General features: G+C 56.3%; 1 protein-coding gene across 2 annotated transcripts in view; it reads right to left on the bottom strand.

Moving 5' to 3' along the window:
* Positions 1-11,954: 11,954 nt before the first annotated feature.
* Positions 11,955-24,468, bottom strand: part of DHRS3 (dehydrogenase/reductase 3) — a 39,674-nt gene continuing 27,160 nt past the window's right edge. For both annotated transcript variants that reach the window (XM_047869894.1, XM_047869895.1), the window contains 5 exons: positions 20,744-20,887; positions 19,920-20,039; positions 19,316-19,554; positions 14,664-14,789; positions 11,955-12,471 (listed from right to left, as the gene is read on the bottom strand). In XM_047869894.1, the coding sequence (XP_047725850.1) occupies positions 12,387-12,471; positions 14,664-14,789; positions 19,316-19,554; positions 19,920-20,039; positions 20,744-20,887 (714 nt within the window). In that variant the 3' untranslated portion in view covers positions 11,955-12,386. The remainder of the gene's footprint in view (positions 12,472-14,663; positions 14,790-19,315; positions 19,555-19,919; positions 20,040-20,743; positions 20,888-24,468) is intronic.

Below are 24,468 nucleotides of genomic sequence, written 5' to 3'. Positions count from 1 at the left end.
CCGCGTCCCAGGGAAATCCCACTGTTGGAAAGGCCGGCATTAAGGAGAACCTGTTTCTTTGGGGGGGCAGAATGCTGATGGCCATAATGACCCATTTGTAAATAAAGTAGCCCACTTTCCTTGAAGGATTATATAATTTCCTTCCTTCCTTCCTTCACTCATTCAATACATCGGAGTGGGGTCCTTGCCCTGTGACAGATCCGGGTGGTCAGGGAAGGCAGCTGTGATGCAGGGAGATAGATCTGAATGCCTTTTAACGTTATTTTAATTTTTTAAAAGTAATGGAGGCGCCTGGGTGGCTCAGTCCATTGAACGTCCGACTTCAGCTCAGGTCATGATCTCACAGCTCATGGGTTCAAGCCCATGCTCTCTGCTGGCAGGGCGGAGCCTACTTCCTCTGTCCCCCCTCTCTCTCTGCACCTCCCCTGCTCATGCTCTCTCCCTCTCAAAAATAAATAAGCATTAAAAAAAATAATAATGAGTGTATATTATTTTTTATAACCAGGAAACACAGAGCTAATAACTTCATGTTAGGAAATGCAAGAAAGGTGACGCTTTAGGGGACCCCAGGAAGATTCCCTGACGTCGGGATCTCTTTGTAGGAAAGCCAAATAAATTCGCCTCCTTTCCACGCCAGGCCCGGTTCTGGGTCTCTGCGGCCCCCGTGTGGAATTATGGGGTGGTGTCCGCAGGGCCCATCCCCAGTAGTGCCCTTTCCACCACTTCCAGGCTCCTGATCCCCAGAAACACCAGGCGGGAGGGAGTGACTACATCTGTCCGCAGCGCCCCTTCTTGGGAACACAGCCAGCGGGGCCAGGTTCCCCACATTATTTGGCCTGAAACCAGACACATTTGTTGAACGGGAAGGATGGCTCTGAGTCCAATGGAGGAGCAGGCAGCTTCTCGAAGGCCACCGTCTGGGAGATGACATTGGCCGTGACAGAGCCCGAGGGCTCCTCCAGCCCTCCCTGCCTACAGACAGCCAAGGCCTTGCAGCAGTGCCCAGGGAAGGAGGGTACAGAGGGCAAGACCACAGCATTCAAGTTCCATCTCCTCTGGGGGGCGCAGGCCACATGTAAATGCAGAACAGGGGCGCCCCTGCTCACGCCTTCTGCCACGCTGCCGGTGCCCCCCACCCTCTCTCTGGAGAAATGAGGACTCCCATGAAGCTCTCCTCTTCCCCAGTCCTCAGGAGGGTGGGCACTGAGTCCCCATCTCACAGAATCCAAACTGCGGCCCCCGAAGGCGAGTGTCCGAGCCCGGGCTCCGTCCAGACCACCGACCGCCATCCAAAGGGCTTGTCACTGCGCAGCCCCGTGCGGTCGCTAGGACCAGCTGGTGTCCTTGTCAGGGAGGTGGGTTGGTCTGAGCAGACAAGAAGATGATGTACCAGGAAGGCCAAGGGCAAAGCTAAGGTGGAGGCCTGGCCTCCGTCGCTGCCCCACAGCCCTGTGCTTCAGGCCGGCCCAGCTCTCTGCCTCGCCCCACACCCCTCCCTTTACAAGGATGTCTCCTCCTTAGGATCCTGACCGCAGCTCAGGTGTCACCGCCTCCGGGAAGTCTTCACTGACCGCTCCAGCCACTGTCTGATATTTGCCCCTGTGACTGGTCTGTATACTGGCCTATCTGTCCATCCACCTTCTCTCCGCTCAGCCAGCACAGGCTCCTGGCCCACCGCATTTTCTCCGTGTCCCCGGCCCCAGGCCCGGGGCCCAGCACACAGCGGGCACTCATCCCGACGTGCCCACGGAGCGAGTGAACGCCTGGCCCCTTCCAGGCCCCGTTTGTCTCCCGGCCCTGCTTACCTGTGCGCCAGGGCCGTGCATTTCTTCCAAGCTATGTGTCCAGGCTGGACGGCCACGAGAGAACAGGACAGTGGGCAGAGATGGCCTGGTGGCTGTCGTCAGGGCCCCCTCCCGCTCTTCAGCAGACTCCCCTCCTGGGGAGGGTCTTCCCGATGCCCAGGCCTTCCTCTGGCACACACACTGTAGCCTGATGACCCATGAGGCCGCGTCTGTCCGCGGGCCCTGGCTCAGAGAAGACTCTGCTGGCTGAGGGACATACCTGCTCGTGGCACAGAGCCCGGGGCAATGGCGGTTGCTTGGGGGACCCCTTCCACGGGGAGGGCCTCTTGCCTCGCCCCCTGAAGATGGAGCTGGTCCCCTGAGGGGTGGCTCAGGCCTGAAGCAAGCCAAGAGAAGGAGGTCCGGGTAGAGGGTCCTGCCCTAAACCTGTAGGGCCATTTTCAGGGAAGACAACCTCGGCCCCGCCCCAGTAGTCCCCCGCTCCATCAGGGGCAGGTGCCGGCTGGGCCAGAATCATGGGACCCACCCAGGGTGAGAGCACCGGGTGAGGGGAGAGGAGGGCAGGGGCTGCCCCAATTCAAACTTCGGGCTGGGTCAGATCCCCAAGTTTCTGAATGAGGTGTCGGCAGCCCGGCGTCGGGCCCGTGGCCTGGGAGCCTGGGGGCTCCGTCCCAACGCGCTCTCCTGGGGTGGTGGTGCTGGTGGCTGGGGGGAAGACGCAGGTGACAACCCCCCCGGGGAGGTGACAGCCACGGGGCGGGAGTTGCTGCCACCTGAGTGGGTGTGGAGCAGGTTAGCTGGGTGAAAAGTTCACCGAGAGGGGAGATGTCTGTTTCCCTCGCTTAATTTATCCACTATTTGGCTAACCTTGCTCTGAACCCAGGCCCCGAGACCCCTTCCTCTCTCCCCCGCCTCCCCACTGGGCTCCCCAGCCCCCGCCGCCAGACCTCCCGCCCCGGGGGCCGAGAGGCGGGGGACACGCTGGCCTTGAAGAGGCCTCGGCCCGCGGGCCGCCCTGGGGGATCGGAGGCCGGCTGCCCGGCCAGGCAGTTTATTTATGACCCGAACCTTCCCATCCTTAGTAACCAAAATAAAGTCCGGTTGCTGTCGAGGTCCAGGCTCCCAAACGCCAGCCGTGGGCCGAGCGAGCGCTCAGAAGGCGCCCCACCCCGCCCGCCTCTGCCAAGACACTGACCTTTCCTTCGGGGGCCATCTGTCATCCTGGCCCCGGGCAGGAGCCGGACGCATGGACCAGCTGGCCGAGGAGAAGAGGCCAGCCTCCTTCCCTGGCCCGGGGGTGGCCCAGCCTTCAGTCTGTGGCGGCCTCCCCGGGGCCGGACGTCCAGACCTGCCTCGTCTTAGCCTCTTATTCCAGTCATGCGGGGGTGGGGGGAGGGGGCAGGGATGAGTGTGATGGGGGAGGGGAGGGGACAGGCATAGCAGCGACAGCCACCCCTGGCACGTGAGACACGTGGTCTCCCGAAACCCATGGGGCAGCCCGGGTTACGGCGGTGGCAGAAGGGGCCGGGGCGGCCGGAGCCACCTCCGTCGTCCTGGGAGTTGTCAGCGGCCCAACCGGCCAGCGTGGTGGTCCCCACGCTCACCTTGTCCCCCCTTTCCGTTCACCAAATCCCTTTCCGAAACTACGAAAGTGGCACGTGTGGCAGCCTCCAGTGACAACATGAGGATGCGCAAAGAAGGCACAAAGCGCTTCCTCCACTGGGTCCTTGGAAGCGGACCGCGTGCAGACGCAGTGTGGGGGGCTGGCGGGGGGACGAGTGTGCAGTCCTAGGATCCCTCTGTGCACGGCACTGGGCAGCTGTTGACCACAGCCCCGGGGTGGGGGGCAGCCCCCAGGCCCCAAGATGCCACCGAAAGCGAACTCCCTGATCTGTCACACCCACCCCTCTCCGCTCAGGGTCACCACCCTCTCTCATCTGGATTACCCAACTGCCCCCCACCTTCCACCCCTGGCCCCACAATCGGTTCCCTCTGGATCCACAAGGACCTTCCTAAAAGGCAAGGCTGATCCTGTCACTGTCCTTGGGAGGAGGGCGCAGATCCTCTCCCGGGCCCATCACAGCCTCACAGCCTCTCCAGAGCTCAGAGGGCCAGCGGCTGGCACACCCCTCCCCGCGAGCTGCTCCAACCTTCTTTCACGGCCTCGGACACTCCTCTAGCCGGACCTTTGCTCTCTGCTCCTCCTGGCGGGGCCCCCCCGCGGCCTCAGCTGACAAATCACCTCTCTGGAAGGCCCCCCTCCACCCACATCCACAGGGCACATCTACGTCGTCAGCACCCCAGCCAGGCCCCTCTTCCCCGATGGGCTGCCAGCTCAGTGAGGGCCAGCCCTGCCTGTTAAGTTCACGGCTGCCACCGCTCGCCGCCTGGAGCCCCAGCGCCCGACCCCTGGTGGGCCTTTCAGAACTACTAGAAGCTGAGTGACACTGAGCGAGCAGGGCCAGGCCGGGTGCCCATTCGCTCATTTCCTGGACCCCTGCATTTCAGGGCCACAGGCCCCTGGCTTTCGGAGGGAACCACTGGCCCCCAAAGTCCTCTAGCTCCTGCCGGAGGCCAGGGAGCCAGCTCCGGCCTTCCCCCTGCCGTCTTCTCTGCCCAGCTGGGGCCGTGGTGTAAGGAAGGCCGAGCCAGAGTGGGGCAGTGGTGAGCCCGGGAGATCTCCCCGTGTTCTGCAGGGCAGCCCCCAGGAAAGACTGCCAGATACGGCTGGTCGGCTGCCAAGCACTTTGAGGGCCAACTGCCCACCGGGGTGCCTGCTGACTGCCCGTCAGACGGGGCCAGAGGTCGGCAGGGGGCCGCCAACCATCTGTCACCACACTGGCCAACTGTCAGTCAGGAGAGGCCCCGGTCCTGCTCTGGGAACTCAGTACTGCCCGTGGGGCATGGCCAGCGGCATGTCAGGGAGCCCACCACTGGTCACTCTGGTGACGGCTGCTTTTGTTACCCAGAACCCTTTCTGCTTTCTCCTGGCTGGGGCACCCCACTGGACTTCTGGGGACCCAACGCCACCCCAACTCCAGTCCACGTGTTTTAATGGGCTTGATTCCCTTCCAAGCTGCCAGGACAGACGGCAGGTCTCAGGACCAGCCAATCAGAGCATTGCATTCCTCTGGCTGTTGTGATTGGGTCACAGTGGACATGTGACTCAAGTCAAGCCAACTATCACCAGTCAGAACTAACTCCGATTGACTGGGAAGATCCAGTCTCTTTCCTCTGCTGCCCTTGAGCCTGGGAGGGGGTAAGGCTGGAGCTGAGCAGTCACCTTGCGGTCACTAGAACAAGATGTTTGGGAGCAAAGCCAGCCCAGAGGATGTGGAACTGAAGGTCCTGATGGTGCTGGAAACATCGCTGGAACCCCTGGATCCAGCCATACCTGAAATCACCTATCGCTGGGCTTTCTGATTACGTGAACCAATAAATCCCCCCTTTTGCCTAAACAAGAATCATTGTGGATGGGACTCACTCAGGGAGTCTGCCAATGTCCCATGGAAGGCCATCTGCCGGTCAGGGCACCAGCTCTTGTCTGAAGTCCAGGGTGGTCCCAGGGGAACTCCTGACTAAAAGCCAGAGGCATACAGAGGTTCTACTTGTGGTTTCCCTGCTCCTGGCAGCTGAGGCGTGGCCCTGTGATCACCACTCCACCAATCAGATGCTTCCTCAGCCTTTCACTCAAATAAGTGACGCAGAGAAGTGGGTTACTGGGATTCTCTTCAGTGCTGGCCACAGCAGGGAGGGTACAGATGAGGAAACTGAGGCTCTGGCAGGTTAAGTGACCTGCCACACAGAGCCAGGATTCAGATTTGGCTGCCTCCGAAGTCGAGCTTCAGCCCTTCTCTGAGTCCAGCCCTGGCTCCTGGTTAAGTCAGCTCCCCAGGCTGTCAGCGGGCCCTCAGCCAGGGGGGGACCCTGGATGGCTGAGAAAAATGTGGGCTGGGCCAGAGCCCCCCTGCCCACCCCCCTGTAAGCAGTCCACTGCCACAGGGAGTCCAGGGTGGGATTTGGGGACCTTTTGCCTCCTGTCAACACGCCAGGGTCGCAGAAGCTGACGTGCCCACAGCTAGCCCCGGGGTTGGGCTCTGCGCGTGGTCCCCAGTGTGACCTCCCCAGGCAGGATTCAGTTACATCACAGCGGCAGCTAGGGAACAAACACAGCTTGTGTCTTCCTCCAAGTGCTTATTTCCTTTGTCTTGTGAACATTGAAAAATGCAAGGAATGATAAGGATTTGGGGGCGGGGGGGGGGGGGGGGGCGGAGCAGCCCGGAAAATTCTGCAGCGTTGGCGGAACTCACCAAGAGGGCGGCGTGAGGGAGTTTTCAAACCGAGTCCAGAGGCAGAGAAACTCAAGTGTGATGCAGGCGGCCGGAGGGGCCCAAAGCCTCCTGGATTCCCGGCTCCTGCCTGTGGGTTAAGGGCCCACCCTTGGGTGGCAGCTTCTTATCCGCTTCTGGAGCTGGTCTGTCCGTCGTCAGGCCGCTGAACCCCCCCGGGGCCTCCTCTGCCAGCCAGTGCCCGTAGAGCCAGCTCCCGATGCTGTGGCCCGCGATGGGAACGAAACAAGAAAATGTGTGCAGACACGGGGGGGCGGTCAGCTCCTCGGGGGGCATTTGCGGCATCATCTCTGGTTGTCACAACCAGGAGGGTGAGGCGCCTGGCATCTAGTGAGTAGAGACCAGGGATGCCGCAGAACAGTCTGCAATGTACAGGACGGTCCCCCGCAGAGAAGTGTCCCCGACCGACCGAAACGTCAGCAGGGCCTCGGTGAGAAACACTGAGCCCCTGAACATAGTGCCCTGAACGTCGAATGGTAAATGTTGGTTTTACGATGCAGGGGCCCATCTGGAGTACAAGGGGAGGTGGATGGGAGAACGGGGTGTGCCGTGAGAAGGCAGCACGCCGACGGTGGCTGCCTCTGACAAAGGCCCCGTCCCTCTTCATCCAGACGGCAAATATTTACCACACCACGCGCTCCTCCAGGTGCTGAGCCGGCGTGGACCGGCCCAGGTGCTCACGGAGCGTCCGGTCTGGAGGGGAAGAGACTCAGCCCGACAGAGTGAGTAAACAGAAATGGCCCGGAAGATCCTTCGAGGGTGAGGACTGGGTAAACAGGCCGCAGTAGACGCGTGCCACGCAAGAGTTTTCAGCCGTGGAAAGGCACCAACGCCCCGCACGACTGCAGGTGAGCCCCGAACGCGTTTGCTGAGTGAAAGAAGCCAGACGGAAAGACCACATCCTGCACGCACGTTCCCAAAGATGTTTGCGGTGGGGGCTGCATAACCCCATGCATGTACCACGGGCCACTGAATTGTACACTTCGAGCAGGTGAATCTCCATACAGCCGTTACACGTGGAAACATTAACGACGGCCCCTGCCCACCTCCCATCTGGTGAGACAGGCAATGAACGAAGTCAGGGCGAGGCTGATACGGGGGGCAGCCCGGGCCACCGTGGCCAGGGAGGGCGCCTCCCGGGAGGGCAGGTTCGCGCGTGCTGGAGAAGGGGCTGTGGGCCTGGCCACGCGGGCGGGACGAGGTAACCTTTAGCGACCTGGCGTCTAGGCTTCGGGGCCCTGCGGAAATATTCCCTCGCAGCTGCTTCCATCCAGGGAAGTCAGTGACCTCGGGGTCACACAGCTGTGCACTGGTCGCCAGGCCGCCCCGCACGGGCTTCCCCAGCCAGCTAGTGTGGGATGGGGGCCCTGCCTCCGAGGCCTACCGTCCACCCAAGGGGATCCACGTGCTGAGAGCGGCTCCCCAGGAGGGCAGGGCCCATCGAGTCACACCTGGCAATGCCTTCCCAGGGGACTTCTGTGGTTATTTTCTTCCTGAGCCCCGGAGAGACTTGGGCGCAAAGGGCCTGCCCAGAGCCAAGCATGGTGGGTGGTGGGTGGGGGGTCGGGGGGCAGGGGGGGAGGCGGGGGGTTGCCAGACTCCCCGGCCCTGCCCGCTGTGTCCTGGAAGATGGCAGAACCCCCTCCGATGTAGCATTTCTCTGTCTGACCCCTTTGCTCTGCCCTCCCCACGGGCCTCCCGGCCCCTGCACCTACCGCCCATGTTGGGGTCTCCTGAGCTCCAGCTTCGTTCCGCCCCAGCCTCGGAGGAGCTATAACCAGGCCTCAGGGCAGGCTGCTGTCACAGGTCAGGCTGGGCCACACCAGGCTGGTGTCCCGAGGGGCGGTTCGGTCTTGGCTAGGAGCTGTGGGAGCCAGCAGCATCACATTATCCCCCTCCCAAAGTTCCCAGAACCTCTGCACTGGACACTCATCGCTGCCCAGGAGGCAAGGAGGCAGGAACATCTTGTCCCTTCTGCAGGACAGGAAAGGTGACCTCACATGCAGGAGGGAGAAGAGCCAGTGGAACTCCAGTCTGGATCCCTCCCTGAAAATACTGGGGCCTCCTGATGCTTGGGGAGCCTCGGGCCATGGTGGGCTGGGAGAAGCTGGTACTCAGGGATCTGCTGGTTTCCTGGAAGCTGAGGGCCTCGGGGCGGGCGGGGGGGCATGGGAGGTGAGAGGGGCAGTGGCCCCCAGGCCCAGGCTCTGTTCCACAGCACCCAGTTTAGGAGGAGAAGTGTGTTACCGAATGTTGGTAAACTGGATCCCAGTATGAGGGCCCTACTGGAGGGGAACACAGAGTGACTGGGGTGCCCACAGGCGGTTCCCAGCCTTCTTTCTGTGCCGCCGGACACCGTCGTCACCCCCTGCTTTGCTCGAAGTCAGGAGTGACTGCATATCGATGTTCTCTTCACAAACATAGACCTCTGGGCTCTTATGAATGGTCCCCTTTCTGAAAATCAGAGAAGCCTCCTCAGTGGGAGAAGTTCCAGATGCACGATGGTGGAGGGACAGCACCCCACAGCGGCCCCTCCCTGACCCTGGGCCCCCGTCCTCCCACCTGCAAGCATTTTGTTCCCTCTGTGCTGCACGACACTCAGGCAGCAGGATTCATTTATTTGTAACCTGGTTCCCTTTTTTGTCCCCCATCACACTGGGACATCTCCAGGGGCATGATGAGAAGGGCTCAGAAGGGGGACAATCTGGGGTAGGGCTGAGCCCGTGGTCAGCCCAGGAGCTTTCTGTCATCCGGGTCCCTTCCGGCCATTGGTTTGGCCCGGGAAGAAGAGACTCCACTTCCCAAATCGTTCTGGCCTTAGGAGTGGGGCTGTGGCCACAGGATTCAACTCTTGGCCACTCGCCAGTCCAGATAACCAGGTCCCTGGAACCCTGCCAGGATGGGCTCGGGTCTGGCGCCTCCCTGGGCTTGGTGCCCACCTCCACTCTGATTCTCTTTGGAGATAGGGAGGGGCCCCCGGCATGACAACTAGGTCATTTCCCAGGGCCTGAGCCTCCTCTGCAGGGTTGGCATGCCCTGTCCTGCCCCTCGGGGGTCAGGAAGTCAGAGTTCAGTGTTTGTCACTCTCATTGGCTTGGCTAAGCTCAGGGACAGAATTAGATCTCCTCCCTCACGCTCAAGGCTTTCCAAGCACCCAGACCATTCTGGGGGAGGGACCAGGATAGGGCCTCCTGGGAATCTGCCCAAGGCTTTTTCCCTGGTTCCTCTGGGAAGAGATCCAGAGAAAGACTGAAAAGTGTCCCAGCAGAGAGGGAGGGGTCGGGGTGGGACCAGGCCCTGCCTGGCTGTCAGGAGAAGCCCCGGGGGCTCTGGGAAGATGTGAGGTCCCACTGCAGCCAAGCCAATTCCATTCTCACGAAGCCCTTGTCGGGCGGGATGGGGGGCAGGGGGCGGCGCTGGCTGGCCCTGTCACTCCCAGAGTCCACTCAGAGCCCTGGGATCCTCACTGTGTTCCTGGCCTGCAGGTCACATGCAATTTCGTGGGAACTTGAGGAGTCCGATTCCCTCCAAAAGGTTGGCCTGGAGCCAGCTGTAACCTCAGAAATCTGCTTGCCACTCAAGGATGATCACAAAAGGGGCAGTTGAACTGGACACTCACTAGCTCAGTAGACAGGATCCCCACTTCTTCCTCCTCATCCATCCCTGCCTACGAAGATGTGCCCCCCACCCGGAACCTGTCTCCCTTGAGAGCCAGTGACAGACATCTGGCTGTGGTTCTGGGACAGCAGAGGGGGCAGGCCAAGCCCATGGACATTCCGAGCCTGACCTCACTGGGCTGGCAAGGGTACCAGGGGGACACCGTTAGCAGCTTTCTCCCCCCCACCCCCAACACTTTGTGACACATGTCCTCAAGCACCAAAATGAAGGTGATGAGTCTCTTGCCGGTGTGATGGGTCTTGTAGCTCAGAGCCAGGTTCAAATTCTGCCTCTGGTCTTTACCAGCCCTACGAACCCGGGCACACGATCTCCCTGCTCCGAGCCTGTTTTCTCGCCTACAAAACGATCTTTCCAAAACCACCCCCACCAAAAGGCCAGTGCTTCTTTGGGGCTCCGCTCAGGGCCCGGTGTGAAGCACTGAGAGGCCACCACATCCCTGGGCGGCATCTATCGGCCTCCCTCCATCCCCTGCCTACATTTCACTTTTTCCTTATGTTCTACCGACGACTTCCACGGCGTGGCACATGGCATAATAGTTCAAAATTACGGACCACTCTTCCAGGGGGATTGTATGGCCAGCCACACCCACGGCCGTCTGGACCACGTGACCTGTTCTGGCCAATGAGCTGTGAGCGGAAGTGACATCCCTTGTTTCCAGGCAGAAACTTTCAGAGCCGATGCCGGGTGGCCAGGCGTGTCTACTACCTCTGCCATAAGACATCGTCCCAGATGTTGGCTCCTCTCTCGGCCAGGCTCCCAGCGCAAAGAGGACACAGAGCAGAGCTGTAGCCACCCTTGAAGGACAAGTGGCAATCTTAAGACAAGCCTCCGTTGTTGAAGGGATGACACCTGGGGTCATATCCTGGCTGATACACATTGTGGCTGCTGGAAGGGCTTCCTGAGAGCTGCTGCCTGGTGCAATGGATGATTCACCGTTAGAATGTGATGCTCTTGACTTGGCGGCCACTTGGCAGGTACTACACGAGCAGCGGATGTGACCGTGACTTGGCGTTTCTGCACACAGATCTGACAACAGTCTGAGCTCCGAGATTAATCTGCTAACGTGAGTTGTGTGGAAACGCTGGCCTTAGCACGTGGGAGGCTCTTCCATTGGATTCGTGGCCTGTGACCATCTTCACCTCTGGGGAACCACTGCCTGTTCCCCTCCCTGCTCCTGGCCACCCACCAGCAAGAACCATGTGCACGGAGGCCATTGTCCACCTGTGCCCCTGCCAAGGTCAGGTTTACTAAGCTTGCTGCAGCAGGGAAGAGCATACACCAGGTGAACCAGGGGGCGGCTCTCCCCACGTCTCCTTGGCCGTGATTTTCCCCGTTGACTGAGCCCGGGTCTGTTGTGCCATTCCAAACCTCCTCGTTCTTTGCCATTCCACTTCTTCTTTTAATGCTTATTTATTTTTCAAGGAGAGAGAGACAGAGCGTGAGCAGGGGAGGGGCAGAGAGAGAGGGAGACACAGAATCCGAAGCGGGCTCCAGGCTCCGAGCCGTCAGCACAGAGCGCGACGCGGGGCTCAAACCCACAAACTGCGAGATCATGACCTGAGGCGAAGTCGGCCGCTTAACCGACTGAGCCACCCAGGTGCCCCTTTGCTGTTTCACGTCTATCCCCTGAGGTCCAATCTGGGTCAGGGGCCTGTAGCACCCTCCTAACACTGGTCTTAATGATGGTGGTCTTCAGAATGTTGGCCTCTCAGCAACACTGCCTTCTCAGTACCCAGTCATGCTCAGTAGACAGTGGGTACTCACTAAGGACTGGTCCTCTCCTGAGTTGGTTGCTTTGTGCTGGTGGGGCTGTGGCAGAGCAGAGGGCAGCTCTCCGCAGACCAGTTCGTCAAGGTCGTATCAGGGAACTGGATGGGGGTGCAACGTGTCCCCCAACTCATGGTTGTTGGGAGGGGCCTGGCAGAAGCCGCAAGGAACCGTGTACCCCAGGCTCGGGCTCCAGTACCTTTCGCCACCTCTGCCCTCTTCTCACCCGCTCCACTCCTGGCAGCTGGGGACCCCAAGCAGAACAACTGTCTCTTAAAGATGGGGTTTTGTGGTTGGGATCAGTCCCTTCCCGAATGGCAAGGACCAGGGGGTTCAGGGATTTCAGCAAAAGAACTCGCAAAAACCATGTCTTTATTTATCATTCCTGCCATACAACCAGTTTGCACAAGCTGAGGATGGGTGGATTTTGCAAAGAAAAGAGCATCTGGGTATAGACCCTCCTGGAAGCAGTCTAAACACACTGCTAAGGCTGGTTAGACTCGAGAAGCAATTTAACAATAAACTCTACAGAATTAGACATGTATGAAAGTGTCAAGGTGGCTGCTGGCTGGTTTCTTGCCTCCCCATGGGGGTCAGAGTTACGCCCATCAGTCCTGTGCAAAGGTCCTAGGGCTGGCCTGGGGGTTCACCCGGATTCTTCCTGGGGACAGGAACAGTCCCACTCACCCAGCAGAAGTGTGCCAAGGGACAGGCGCATGGGGGTGTGCCCACGTGCCGTGGCCCCCTCAGGTTCCGTGGCTTTCAAGCACGTCTCTGCATCCTGCCTTTATGTCCTCCCTTTGAAAGTGTTCATGCAGGTATAGGTTCCTGAGAATTTGTGGATCTCCTCCAGTGCAGCCTGTGGTAGTATGCTGGGGGAGTGGGGAGGGAGAAAAGAAGAGGGTCAGTGGGGGCACCAGCCACCAGGTCATAGTAGAGCAATGGTTCCCATAAGCTGCCCCAGCCCTCTCTCCAAGACACAAGGAAGGGCTTTCAAGTAAGTGGATAAACAATGTTTCCGAGGTAAAGGTAAAGGTGGCTGGTGGAAACAAACTTTCAAAACCACATTCTTAGCATTTTGGAGCCAATAGGTATCTGGGAGATCAATTCCCTCCACGAGCCACTCATTCAACAAATATTTGCTGTGTGGGATTGAGGAGTTAGGCAGTTACCACCTCCTCCAGGGAAACTTCCCAGATTCACCCCCAGGCCTCTCCTTGGGCTTCCCAAGCCCCTGTGCTTCCCCAACGGGCCCTGGGGTGGGGGGGGGGGGGTGGGGTCCTCGCTGTTTCCTTAGCAAACCCATGCCTGGAAGATACCTCATCTCTGATCCTGGCCTGCAGTGTGGGGCTCGGCATAGAGAGGGCCCCAGTCCATTTGCTGAATCAAGTTGAAGGGCCCTGGACCACCCCAGGTGCGGGATGGGAAAGGCTCACTTCCAGCCAGAGCAATTTGGAAGTCTCCCTGGGGGCGTGGTTGTTCTGGAGTTGAGCTTGTAAAGGTTTCTCTTGGGGAAAGTGACAAGGGGGTGCAGTGCAGGGGTTGGGGGTGGGAGGTGGAAAACTAGTGGAAGATAGAACAGGAAATGTAGGCTGTGGGCTCACTGTGGAAAGCACTGAGATGTTCTAGACAAACCAGCTTTTTCCTAGAATGTTCGGAAAGGCTTCTAAGAAGCTCCCCAAGGTGGGGGGGGGGGGATGGCAGCCCCATCCTGGTGAGGACATGAGGCTCTACCCTCCTAGGGGCTCCCAGAGGCAGCCAAGGGCATGTCAGAGCCTCAGTCAGGATGGACTAAGGGAGGCAAAGATGCGGCCCGATGAGGAAGCTTCTGGGCCCGCGGCTGGAGCCAATCCTCAGCTGTAGACACACAGCCAGAGGGGAGCCCGCGTTCCTGGGAGCTGATGTCTGATGAAGGTACTCGGGCGCTTCACTTCCTGGAAAGGCCTTTCAGGTCAGAGGGGTCGGTGAGCTGGGGGTTCGAGGCGGCAGATGGCTGGAGGCCCAGAGGAACCAGGGTCCACGGTCGCTGGGGCTCCAGGGTCGAAGCTCTCCCTGACGCCCTGTGTGCAGCTGGGCACCTAGAATGGCCCCTTCATTGTGGGACCAGGATGGGCAGGGTGTGCTGCTCAAAGTCTAGAAAGTTCTAGGAAATGTGATGCTGGGCCAATTCTGAAGGAGGATGCTCTCTTCTTGAAAGCCTACCTCCTGAGGTAGTCTGTTCTGGTACCTCCCACCTGACTAGTCCTGGGGCGTTTCTGTGAGTCCCAAACATTGCAAACCCTGTTTCCCCCCATTAGACTGAACTTCCTGAACACGGGGGCCAAGTACTGGTCCCGGGAACAATGGTTCTCAAAGTGTGGCCCAGGAACCCTTGGGGGGGGGTACCCGAAATCTCTTCAGAAGTTCAACTGGTTTTGTAATAACCCCAAGACATATTTGCCTTCGCACACTCTTCTCTCACAGCATGCAGCTGAGTTTTCTGGAGGCTCCGTGACATGTGACATCATAGCCGATCAAAATCAGAAGCAGATATAAGAAATCCAGTTGTCTTCAATTAAGTCAGGCAATAGAGAAAGAACTTCCCCCAAATGCAAAACAACACCATTCTTCCTACTCCGTCTTTTTTGGAAAATACACTTTTTATAAAAATATCATATTTATAACAAGGTATGGATTTATTACCGCTGCCTATCAATCAATCAATCAATCAATATTTTAAATCTAAACACATACATAAATGTTGTAACAATTTTCCTCAGTTTTAATTTCTCATACAGTTACTAATAATAGATACGACACATCAAAAAAGGTCCCTGGCTTCTTCTAGTTAAGATCGTAAAGGAGTCCTGAGACCAACGCTTTTGAGAACCACTGCTCCCTACGAAGTGTGGGAAGTCCCCGGGACACAGGTCACCACTGCTGGTTTTCCTGCCCACAGCAGACATGAGTAATCGATCACATGTGTATTTTCTCCTCCTGCCGCCTCTTCCCCGCCAGCATTCACCAGCGGAAGGGGAAACAGCCAGCGTGAACGTGACCCAGAACTTTCTCCCCCAGCCCGTACCTTTTCAAGATAATGAGGGCATGCATCGTCCACGGGAGAAGGAGGAGGGCCTGATTCAGCTGCACGGCTTCCACCGTCCTCCGGGCCACAGTCTCCGGCTTCAGCGGGGGGAAGAGGTTGGGGAACCTGGTACAGGAAGAGACAATATGGGTTTCTCCTAGAGAAGCACGCACTTCTGCTGACCATCTCCGTGGCTAACATCCGCGGGCCGTCCCTCTGGCTTTTCCTGTTTGGGAGACTCGAGTCCCCTTTGGAATATTCTCCCCACCCCTGCCTGCTTCCCCAGAAATGTCGGGAGTTCCTCCTTCCCCTTCTTCCCAGTGGGTCTCGCCTGGAGAATGGAGGTCTTGTAGCCCACCCCCTGGGAACCATTCTTCAAAATGCTTCCTTTAAAATGTCTTTTAAAATGTCACCCAGGGGCGCCTGGGTGGCTCAGTCGGTCAGGCATCCAACTCTTGATTTTGGTTCAGGTCATGATCTCACGGTTCATGAGCTCGAGCCCCATGTTGGGATCTGCACTGACAGTGTGGAGCCTGCTTGGGATTCTCTCCCTCTCTCTGCCCCTCCCCTGCGCGCGCTCTCCCTCTCTCTCAAGATAAATAAACATTAAAAAAAGTACTAACATGTCACTCAGATCCTGCTGCTGCCTGGCTCAGACCCTCTTCCAGCACTGTCCTGGGCCCTGCCCACTGCCTGACCTCTCTCCCTCGTCACTCTGCTCCTGAAATCCAGGCCAACCTTTCTGTTTCTGTCGCTTCAGCTCCCTGCCATCTCAGGGCCTTTCGCCAGCTGTCCCACCAGGGAGGGTCCTCCGCCCATCCTCTCTGGGTGGCCTCTGATCTCCTCCCCCTGCTAATTTCCTTGACCACATTTACCACGTGGCCTTGCCTGTCTGCTTGTTTGCTTGTCCGTGGCCTGTCTCCCCTGTCAGACTGTGAGTGCCACAAGGGCAGAGGTCTGGTCGGTCTTGCTCCCTGTTTTAGCCCCCGGTGTGCAGTGCCTGGCATATAGTGGGTGCTCAATAAACGCTTCGCTGAACCGATGAACCCGGAACAACTTGCTGCTCCCCGAATGTGCCCTGCTCGGCCCGTCTGGAGGTGGGGGTCTGCTGGGAATGCCCTTCTCTGCCCCGCTTGCTGGTCACCTCCTTGATTCATTGATTCACTGAGCTGGTCAAACGTTTACAGAGTGCCTTCCACGGGGTTGGTAAATGAATGAATGATTGAATAAGCGGGCACCAGGGAGCTTTCTCGTGCCTGTTCAGAGGCCTCTAACCTGAGCCCCGCACAGTGACGATGCTCCCTGTCAGGCCTGAGCTAAATCCAACAGGCACCATTTGCTCCAATTCATAGAGAAGGGAGCTGAGGCTCTGGGGAGATGGTAGGGCCCTAAGGGCTCAAGCCAGGCCAGCATGAGCCCCGGGCCAAAGCTCTGTCCCCCTCCTCGCAGCTTGTCCTCCCATCCTTGGTGGGCCTGTAGGCGCAGGGCTGACCTTGATCCCACGAAGTGCTTGTGCTCAGGTACCAGGAGCACTTAGGGTGATGAATCTCTTGGAGCTGATGTCACCTTGGGCAAAGGCAACTCTTAGGACCCCAGCGCGGGCCCGGTTGGTCTCAGAGAACCCATGGATCTCCCCCCACACCCTCCTGGCCACGAGCTTCCTCTGCTATCTTAATGTGCAGCTAAGGTGCTCACAGCCCTGCAGTCTGGAAGGATGGCCACCGGGAGCCTGCAGAGATGAATGTGTTGATGAGCCCTATAGACATGGCGGACAGTCTGGTTTTCCAGCCACGACCAGGGCCCGGCCTACTTGCTATGCAGGGGAAGGGAAGACAGGATGGATAGGGCCAAGCTCTGTGGGGACAGGGGGGCCCTTCCTAGCAAGACCCCTGCAGGGGAGCCTGACAGAGGAGGCCGGCGCGTCTGCTGGAGGGACTTTCTCCTTTCCCTCCTGGTGGGTGGGATGGGTATATAGGGAGCTATTACTCCCACGGAGGCCGTGCGGACTTGCAGAATAAGCGAGTTCGGCCCATGTCCATCTGTGTGGCCCTGGGCAAGTAGCTTCGCTCCTCTGAGCCTCAGTTCCCACGTCTATGAAGTGCGGACAAGAGCTCCTTCACGGGGTTGCTGAGGGCCACGTATAGCAGCGTTTGTAAAGTGGCTGTTGCGGCTGGGACACGGAACAAGATCAATAAATAGCAACTTGCAAACAACAGCACCTACATGGCTGTTCTTGCCAGAAAACCCATCAGTTTTGTCCTAAACATCTGTCTCTACCTCCTTTTAATGCTGGGAAGCTGTTAATCATGGTTGGACAGGAAACCAATGCTTCTCTTCTCTTTCTTTCTTTCTTTCTTTCTTTCTTTCTTTTCTTTTAGGGAATGGAAGTTGTTTACACATCAGTCAACCTTTTATGACCCTTCCCCCCAAACCTCGGGGCTCACCTGCACAACCACAGGTAACTAACCTTCCCCTAGTGCTTACTACGTGCCAGGCAGGCTAGGTGAGTCACATCTAGGAGCTCAGCTAAGCTGTGAAGAAGGTACACTGTCAATCCCTTCTTAAAGATGAAACCAAGGCATAGAAAAGCTGAGTCACCTGTCCAAGGTCACACACAGCTGGGATTTGGTCCTTGGCTGTTTGGGCCCAACCTCTGAACCACTGTAGAAAAATGTCGCCTTTCCTTGAAGTGATAGAGAGGAAATGGCCAGAAGATGAGACAGGAACACCACGCGAGAGGTCTGCTGATGTCCTGCCTACTTCTGTGCCCTGGAGCCCACCTGAAACCCAGGATTGCCCCTGCTGCTCTTCCATCCAATAGGCATTTACCGAGCACCTCCTGTATACCCAGAAGAAAAGAAACTGGCCCAAAGTGGTATGGGGGGGCCGGCAAGCCAATAGGGAACATCAACGGTCATTAATCCCACCTCCTCTAAATACAGAATCCGTGATCATCTGCATGTGAGTCAGGTGGAAATGTGGATTTCCGTGGCACACGAAAGGTATGATCTGATAGGAAGATTAATCACATCTGCGTTCATGGAGATGTTCACTGTCAGTTAAGGACAGAAAGAGCAGCCGTTCATTACTGAACATCTAGCATGCCGGGCTTTGCACCAGATGCCTCACATGTATTATTTGTAATCCTCCCAAAGATCCCCGAGGGAAATATTATTTCCACTGTTTTACAGATGAGCAAAGTAAAGCATACAGAGGTAGCAAGACTGGCTCAAGGTTTCACAAGTGTAGAGAAGGAGGGATGACCAAACCAGTCTCAGTAATAACAACCAAGGGGGACTGAGTGATTCCCACATGGCTCGTGCTGTGCTAAATGCTTTCCACCAGCTGTCTCATTAAATTCTCACGGTGAACCTCCACGCCATCTTCGTGTGTGGAAGAACCTGTTGTGTATAATTTAGAAGGCAAATCTGTTATTATATGCTGCATTGCAAAAGCAAGGAAAGTAGCTGTTGGATAATTCTCCATCGTCACCTGTCTCTAACTTTGTGCCCCTTCATGACTGTACATCATTAGAGCACCATTATTGGGGACTTACTATAGCCACATGCAGTGTTCCTTGCCAGATCCCATTTTATCCTTATCACAGAACCCTAGACGTGGACATCCTCATCATCTCGTTTTATTTTATTTTAACATTTACTTATTTTTGAGAGAGAGAGCATGAGCAGGGAAGGGACAGAGAGACAGGGGGACAGAGGATCCAAAGTGGGCTTGATGGGGCTCTGCGCTGACAGCAGCAAGCCCGATGTGGGGCTCGAATTCATGAGCTTTGAGCCAAAGTCGGGCACTCAACTGACTGAGCCACCCAGCCACCCCACTCACCTTCCTGTTTTACCGATGAGCAATGAAGGCTACAGTGGGAACTAATTGGACCCAGGGTCAGATGGTACAATACAGGTATAAGTGAGTCAGCACCACAGGTGGCTGGCTCCAAAGCATGAGCTCTCAACCAATAGTTCCCATTCCCCTGGAGTCCCATTGGCCTGGAGGACAGGGGGTTGGGCTTCAGTCTTTCTTTAAATTGAGCTATAATTTGAATACATATAATTATGCACATAATTTGCATAAAAAGTTGAAATAAATCTTAAGTGTATGGCATGATTAATTTTTACCTATGTAACTGCCACTTGGATTGGGAAGAGAGAGCATTTGAAAATATTCTAGAAAGTTCCTTTGTGCTTCCTCCCAGGCTATGTCCCCACCCCTCCAGAGATGGCCACTATTCTAATGTCTATCACCTTGGCCTGGTTTTGCCTGTGCTAGAGTTTCCTGTAATGCCTTCATGCAGAAGGCACTCTTTGAAAGCGTCTGGCTTCTTTTGCTCAACGTAATACTTTTGAGATTGATCCATGCTGCTCATGTGTTAACACTGTTCTCTTGGGGAGTATTCCACTGCGCGCATGTGCACTGATACTTTGTAAGAGCTCCCTGACCTGAGAAGCAAGACCCTAAGCCACTACAGTGTCCCACGGCCTTGCACATAGAGAATCGGGTATGAGACCACAAAGCCAAACAGAAGGGGCTTCCGCGATATTTTTAAATTTTAGCTCTCTCTGTGCATACTAAGCACGTCCCTGGTCCGATCCGCTGTGGGACTTGGCTTAAGGGAGGGGAGTCCCCCGCTCACTGACCTGACCCTCATACCCTGGAACATCTCGGTGCTGGTGTGGAAGGGCAGCACGGTGGTGGCACTGACTCCTGGACAGTCCAGCAGCCCCAGGGTCAGGCTCTCCATGAAGGCGAAGGCCGAGGCTTTGGACGTGCAGTAGTCGATGGCACCAGGGATGGCAGACAGCGCCAGCACGGAGTTGAGACACACGATGTGGCCGTTCTGCAGCTCCAGCATGCGCGGCAGGAAGGCCTTGGTGGTCTGAGGGTGGGTGGGAGGTCAGTGTGGAGCTGCCGCGGGCTCCAGCGGCCCCTCTGAAACCTCTTCTGGGGAGCACGACCACCCCGGGCACGGGCACCACTCCATGACTGAGCTCTCCTGGGACGGGAGGGGAGGGGGCCGAGGCCCGCCCACCGCAGGGCACCCGAGCTCCGAATTTCTGTACGTCCAGATGTCTCCGGGGGCTGGGCGGTCATTGCTCTTATCTGGCCACCTTGCCTCCGGACATCCCCCTGGCCTGAGCCCAAGCCCCGGTGAGCCTCTCCCCACCCCCCTACAGCAGCCTGGAGGGCAGGAACACGTCACTGTCACGCCCAGGGCCGGCTGTGGCCCAGGACGACCCTTACCCAGAACTGGCCCAGGGTGTTGATGTGCTGGGACTTGAGAAGGGCGTCATCGTCACTGTCCATCAGGCTCTTCCCGTGGACCACGGCAGCATTGTTCACCAGGATGGTGATGTCGCCCACCTGTGGGCAAGGGGGCCGCGGGGCTGTTAGGGCAGCCGGTCCCGGTGGCCTGCACCCACAGGGGCGGGGCCTGCCCCCTCGACACCAGCTGTGTGCCCCTGGACAGCCACATCATCTCTCTGAGCCTCAGTCTGGATTTGTGAGATGGAGCTGATGGCCGTACTGGGGTTGATCTGAGGGTCAGAAATACTTCGTGGCACACAGCATGTTTACGATAAATGAGGTTATTGCTACACAGAAGCACTTAACATTCACCACGGGCTAGATAGCAAACAGGATTGGTTTTGCTCTTGTGGAGCTCACTGATACATTCACCGTGAACAGATGGCTGGAGTCAGGAGAAGGATCCTCCCAGAGGGTGATGGGACTTTTGCCCCCCAGAAACTCACAAGGTTTCTTCCAAAGGGGACAACAGGTGATTACTTCTGTTATGTAATCAAGCCACACACCTAATCTCTGCCCCAAAGAACACACGCGCGCACACACACACACACACACACACGCATGCACGTATACACTCACGCACACGGACATGCACACACAGCTTGGGCCAGCTTCCGGGACAGTCCCCAGACATGCCCCGAAAACAGCCATTTTGCCATTCGCAACGCTCTCTCCCAGGCCAGGCAGGTGAGAGAATGTTCTCTTTGGCTATTGTGTCTTGTGTCCAGCCGAACTCGGGACAGACCCTCCTGGGCACTTACCTTCTCCCGGACAGCTTTGGCCGTCTGGTATACCTCCTCCCGGTTGCCTACATCACAGATGAAGTAGTGGCACTCGGTGCCCATCTGCCGAATCTCCTCTGTCGTCTCTTTCAGGCATTTCTCAGTCCGGCCCCAGAGAACGATCTGGAAGGAGAGGATGGCAACACCAAACAGGTGGTGATTAAATGACCCATTGTAATTCAATGGTGGGCAATGGAAATTCAGCAGTTTGCCCGAGTAATTGGCAAGTCAAGTAGCTAGCCTCCCCGATTGCATCCAACGACGGCACGCCAAGCACCTTAACAATACGACTTTCTGAACCGAACGGACAGTTACTGAGCCCATTTACGACCAGTCGACAGATGCATTATTTACAAGTCTCTCTTAATGTTTATTTATTTTTGAGAGAGAGACAGAGACAGAACATGAGTGGGGGAGGGGCAGCGAGAGAGGGAGACACAGAATGTGAAGCAGGCTCCAGGCTCTGAGCTGTCAGCACAGAGCCCGACACGGGGCCAGAACTCACAGACTGCGAGATCATGACCTGAACCGAAGACACTGAACCAACTGAGTCACCCGGGCTCCCACACAAGTCTTTCTTACACATTCCTTTCCACAGGACGCCTCCCACCAACAGATTCTAGTTACCCTACACAGTTTGGAGTGACAGCACTCCTGTATGGTGTTCCAGAATGTTCTCAGGAACAAGCTGGCCTTCCTACCCAGTAGGTCTAGAGCCAGGTTTATGAGCACCAGCCTCCAGAATGGACTGGAAGGTCTTGGCCATGAGGCCCACAGAGGTGAAGTGGACTCCCCACCTAGCTGTGGCCCCACTGGGAAGGAGGGCACGAAGAGAGGCACCCAGACTCCCACTAAGAAAGAAATGCTGCCGTCCCCACAGGCAATAAATGTGGGACCCGTTGCACTAGGAGGAGACCCTGGTGGGGCCAATGAATGGACTCCTAACAGTGTTGGACAAACTTATGAATGGCTGGCCATAAAAGTCTCAGAAGAGAAGGCTGGTTCACTCTCAACCTTGACCCCAGTGAGAACAACCCACCTCCCCATGACATGATGTGTCCCTGGGTCCAGAGAGGCCCCCGTCGGTAAAAGGGAACTAAGAACCTTAATAAAATTCAGCTCTGGCAGCACAGGGCAATAGAGGCAGGGGCTGGAAGGCATCGGAAAAAGGAAGAGATGGGGTTTCCCCAGGGATTAGTCTAATGGGTTTCTATTTTCATTTCTTCCTTCTAAAATTGTCAGTGAAACTCCTCCTTGAAAAATGAAACCCAACATGGTGCCCCGTGTATGAAACTAGGTTTCTTCACAAGGAAGACATTCCAGGTCCAACCACAGATTTTTCCCTCTAGAAGAAACTAACGAGAACAGGAAGGCCGTGTTGGGTAAGCAAGCGTTTTCAAGCGAAGGCTACAGAGGTGGCTCCAATCACACCAGCCCAGAACCCGATGGATTTCTCCAGTCCGTTCTGTGACACAGTAGAGAGAAAAGTCACACAGACTAGTTGGTGGTGGGAACGGTTTTATCAACTGTAGACCTTAAAATCTCAGAACTTTCACTTAAGCAGAAAGGGTCCCAAAGGGAGTAGTAGCTGGAGGGATACACAAAAGACCTGGTGTGCTCCCCCACCCCCAAACTTTCTGGAATGTACAAATCCCCTGAATAAAGCAATGGGCTTTATCTTATTAGGAAAGGAAACGAAAAGAGCTGGTGGTCTCCAACGGACCTGCTTTTCTACTAGTGCTTTAGATACTTTTGAAAATTTACAAAAAATGTTTATTTATTTTGAGAGAGAGAGAAAGAGAGAGAGTGGGGAGGGGCAGAGGGAGAGAGAGAATCCCAAGCAGGCTCTGTGCTATCAGCGTAGAGCCCAACATGGGGCTCGATCTCACAAACTATGAGGTCATGACCTGAGCCAAACTCAAGAGTCAGACGCCTAACCAACTGAGCCACCCAGGCGCCCCTGAAATATTTTTAAAAAGAAAATAAAACTGTTTTTTCAACCCCTGAAACATCCCTGGGAAGGCCAGTTTGAAGACCCCACCTAGTCCAACCGCTTTATTTCTTATAATTAAGTCTTAAAATACAGGAAGTGTTTTACAAGGAAGGATTCCATCAGTGGCTCTCCATGACCACAAAAGTCCTTTAAGGGCAAACGGACTGCAATTAGACAGTCTCCAAGGGATACTTTCTTGTCTATTGAACTAAAAACAGACTTAGAGTGTGTTCCTTCAGGGGAGGCAGGGAGATTCACTTCAGGAAGAAGAAAAAAAATCATCTCTTGTGGGAAGGCAATTGGGTGTAAGCATCCTCCACTCCACCAAACCTCACCCTTGCCTTGTAGTCCTTGTCACCCAAGTTTCTTTCCATCCTCCCTTGTTACCCCATCTGCCTATCTGTCCATCCATCCATCCATCCATTCACTCATCCATCCATCCATCTACCCACCCAATCCATTCTTCTTCCACCCTTCCCTTCCCTTCCATCCATCCATCCATTCACTCATCCATCCATCCATCTACCCACCCAATCCATTCTTCTTCCACCCTTCCCTTCCCTTCCATCCATCCATCCATCCATCCATCCATTCACTCATCCATCCATCCACCCACCCACCCAATCCATTCTTCTTCCCTCCTTCCCTTCCATCCATCCATCCATCCATCCATTCACTCATCCATCCATCCATCTACCCACCCAATCCATTCTTCTTCCCTCCTTCCCTTCCATCCATCCATCCATCCATCCATCCATTCACTCATCCATCCATTCATCTACCCACCCAATCCATTCTTCTTCCATCCTTCCCTTCCATCCATCCATCCATCCATCCATCCATCCATTCACTCATCCATCCATCCATCTACCCACCCAATCCATTCTTCTTCCCTCCTTCCCTTCCATCCATCCATCCATCCATCCATCCATCCATTCACTCATCCATCCATCCATCTACCCACCCAATCCATTCTTCTTCCCTCCTTCCCTTCCATCCATCCATCCATCCATCCACCTCTTTTCTTCCTTCTACTCACCCTCTCCCACCATCCAACCACCCTCCATCTAATTCTGACTATGTCAGCCTGAGGTGAAGGTGATCTTTGGCCTCTTTTCTCCTCCCCTAGTCCCTGCTCAACCCTATCCCACCTCTAGCTCCTATGGGGAACAGGGCCACGGGGTTTGCACCGTTCCCTAGGGTCTGGAAGAAGGCAGTGCCTCTGAGGACTCTGAGAATTTCTGGACAAGTGGAAAGAGAAGGGAAGTGTAAAGCTGGGGTGGGTGTTGGCAGGTGCAGGGATCCTAGGGGCACAAGCGAGACCCTCAGAGGGTCTGGGGCAGTAGTACACACAGGAGGCCTGTATTCTGGGAACCTTGGGTTGCTTCTCAGCACACACAGGTGTGCATGGGGTTCCAGCAGAAGGGGCACCAGGGACTTCTGGCCGGATTAACTAATTCTTCCTTACCCCCCCCAGTTCTCAGGTAGGGCAAGGAGGGTTGGGTCTAACCCCGCCTCCGGTCTGCCCAGGAAACCAGCCATCAGGAAACCAGGGAGGCCAGGACTGTCCATGTGGCTGGAAGAAAGCCCTGAAGAGGGAAACAGGGACTGGGGGAAAGGGGGCAAAGGGAACGCTGTGTCCACTCATTTCCCGTGGGCAGGAGATACATCCAGGCGGGGCCATTTCCTTTTCGGGGTCTGTTGAGGATGC

This window comes from Prionailurus viverrinus, chromosome C1 (genome assembly GCF_022837055.1).
Source record: "Prionailurus viverrinus isolate Anna chromosome C1, UM_Priviv_1.0, whole genome shotgun sequence".
NCBI classification, from domain to species: domain Eukaryota; kingdom Metazoa; phylum Chordata; class Mammalia; order Carnivora; family Felidae; genus Prionailurus; species Prionailurus viverrinus.
This window is presented reverse-complemented; position numbering and strand designations above follow the sequence as displayed.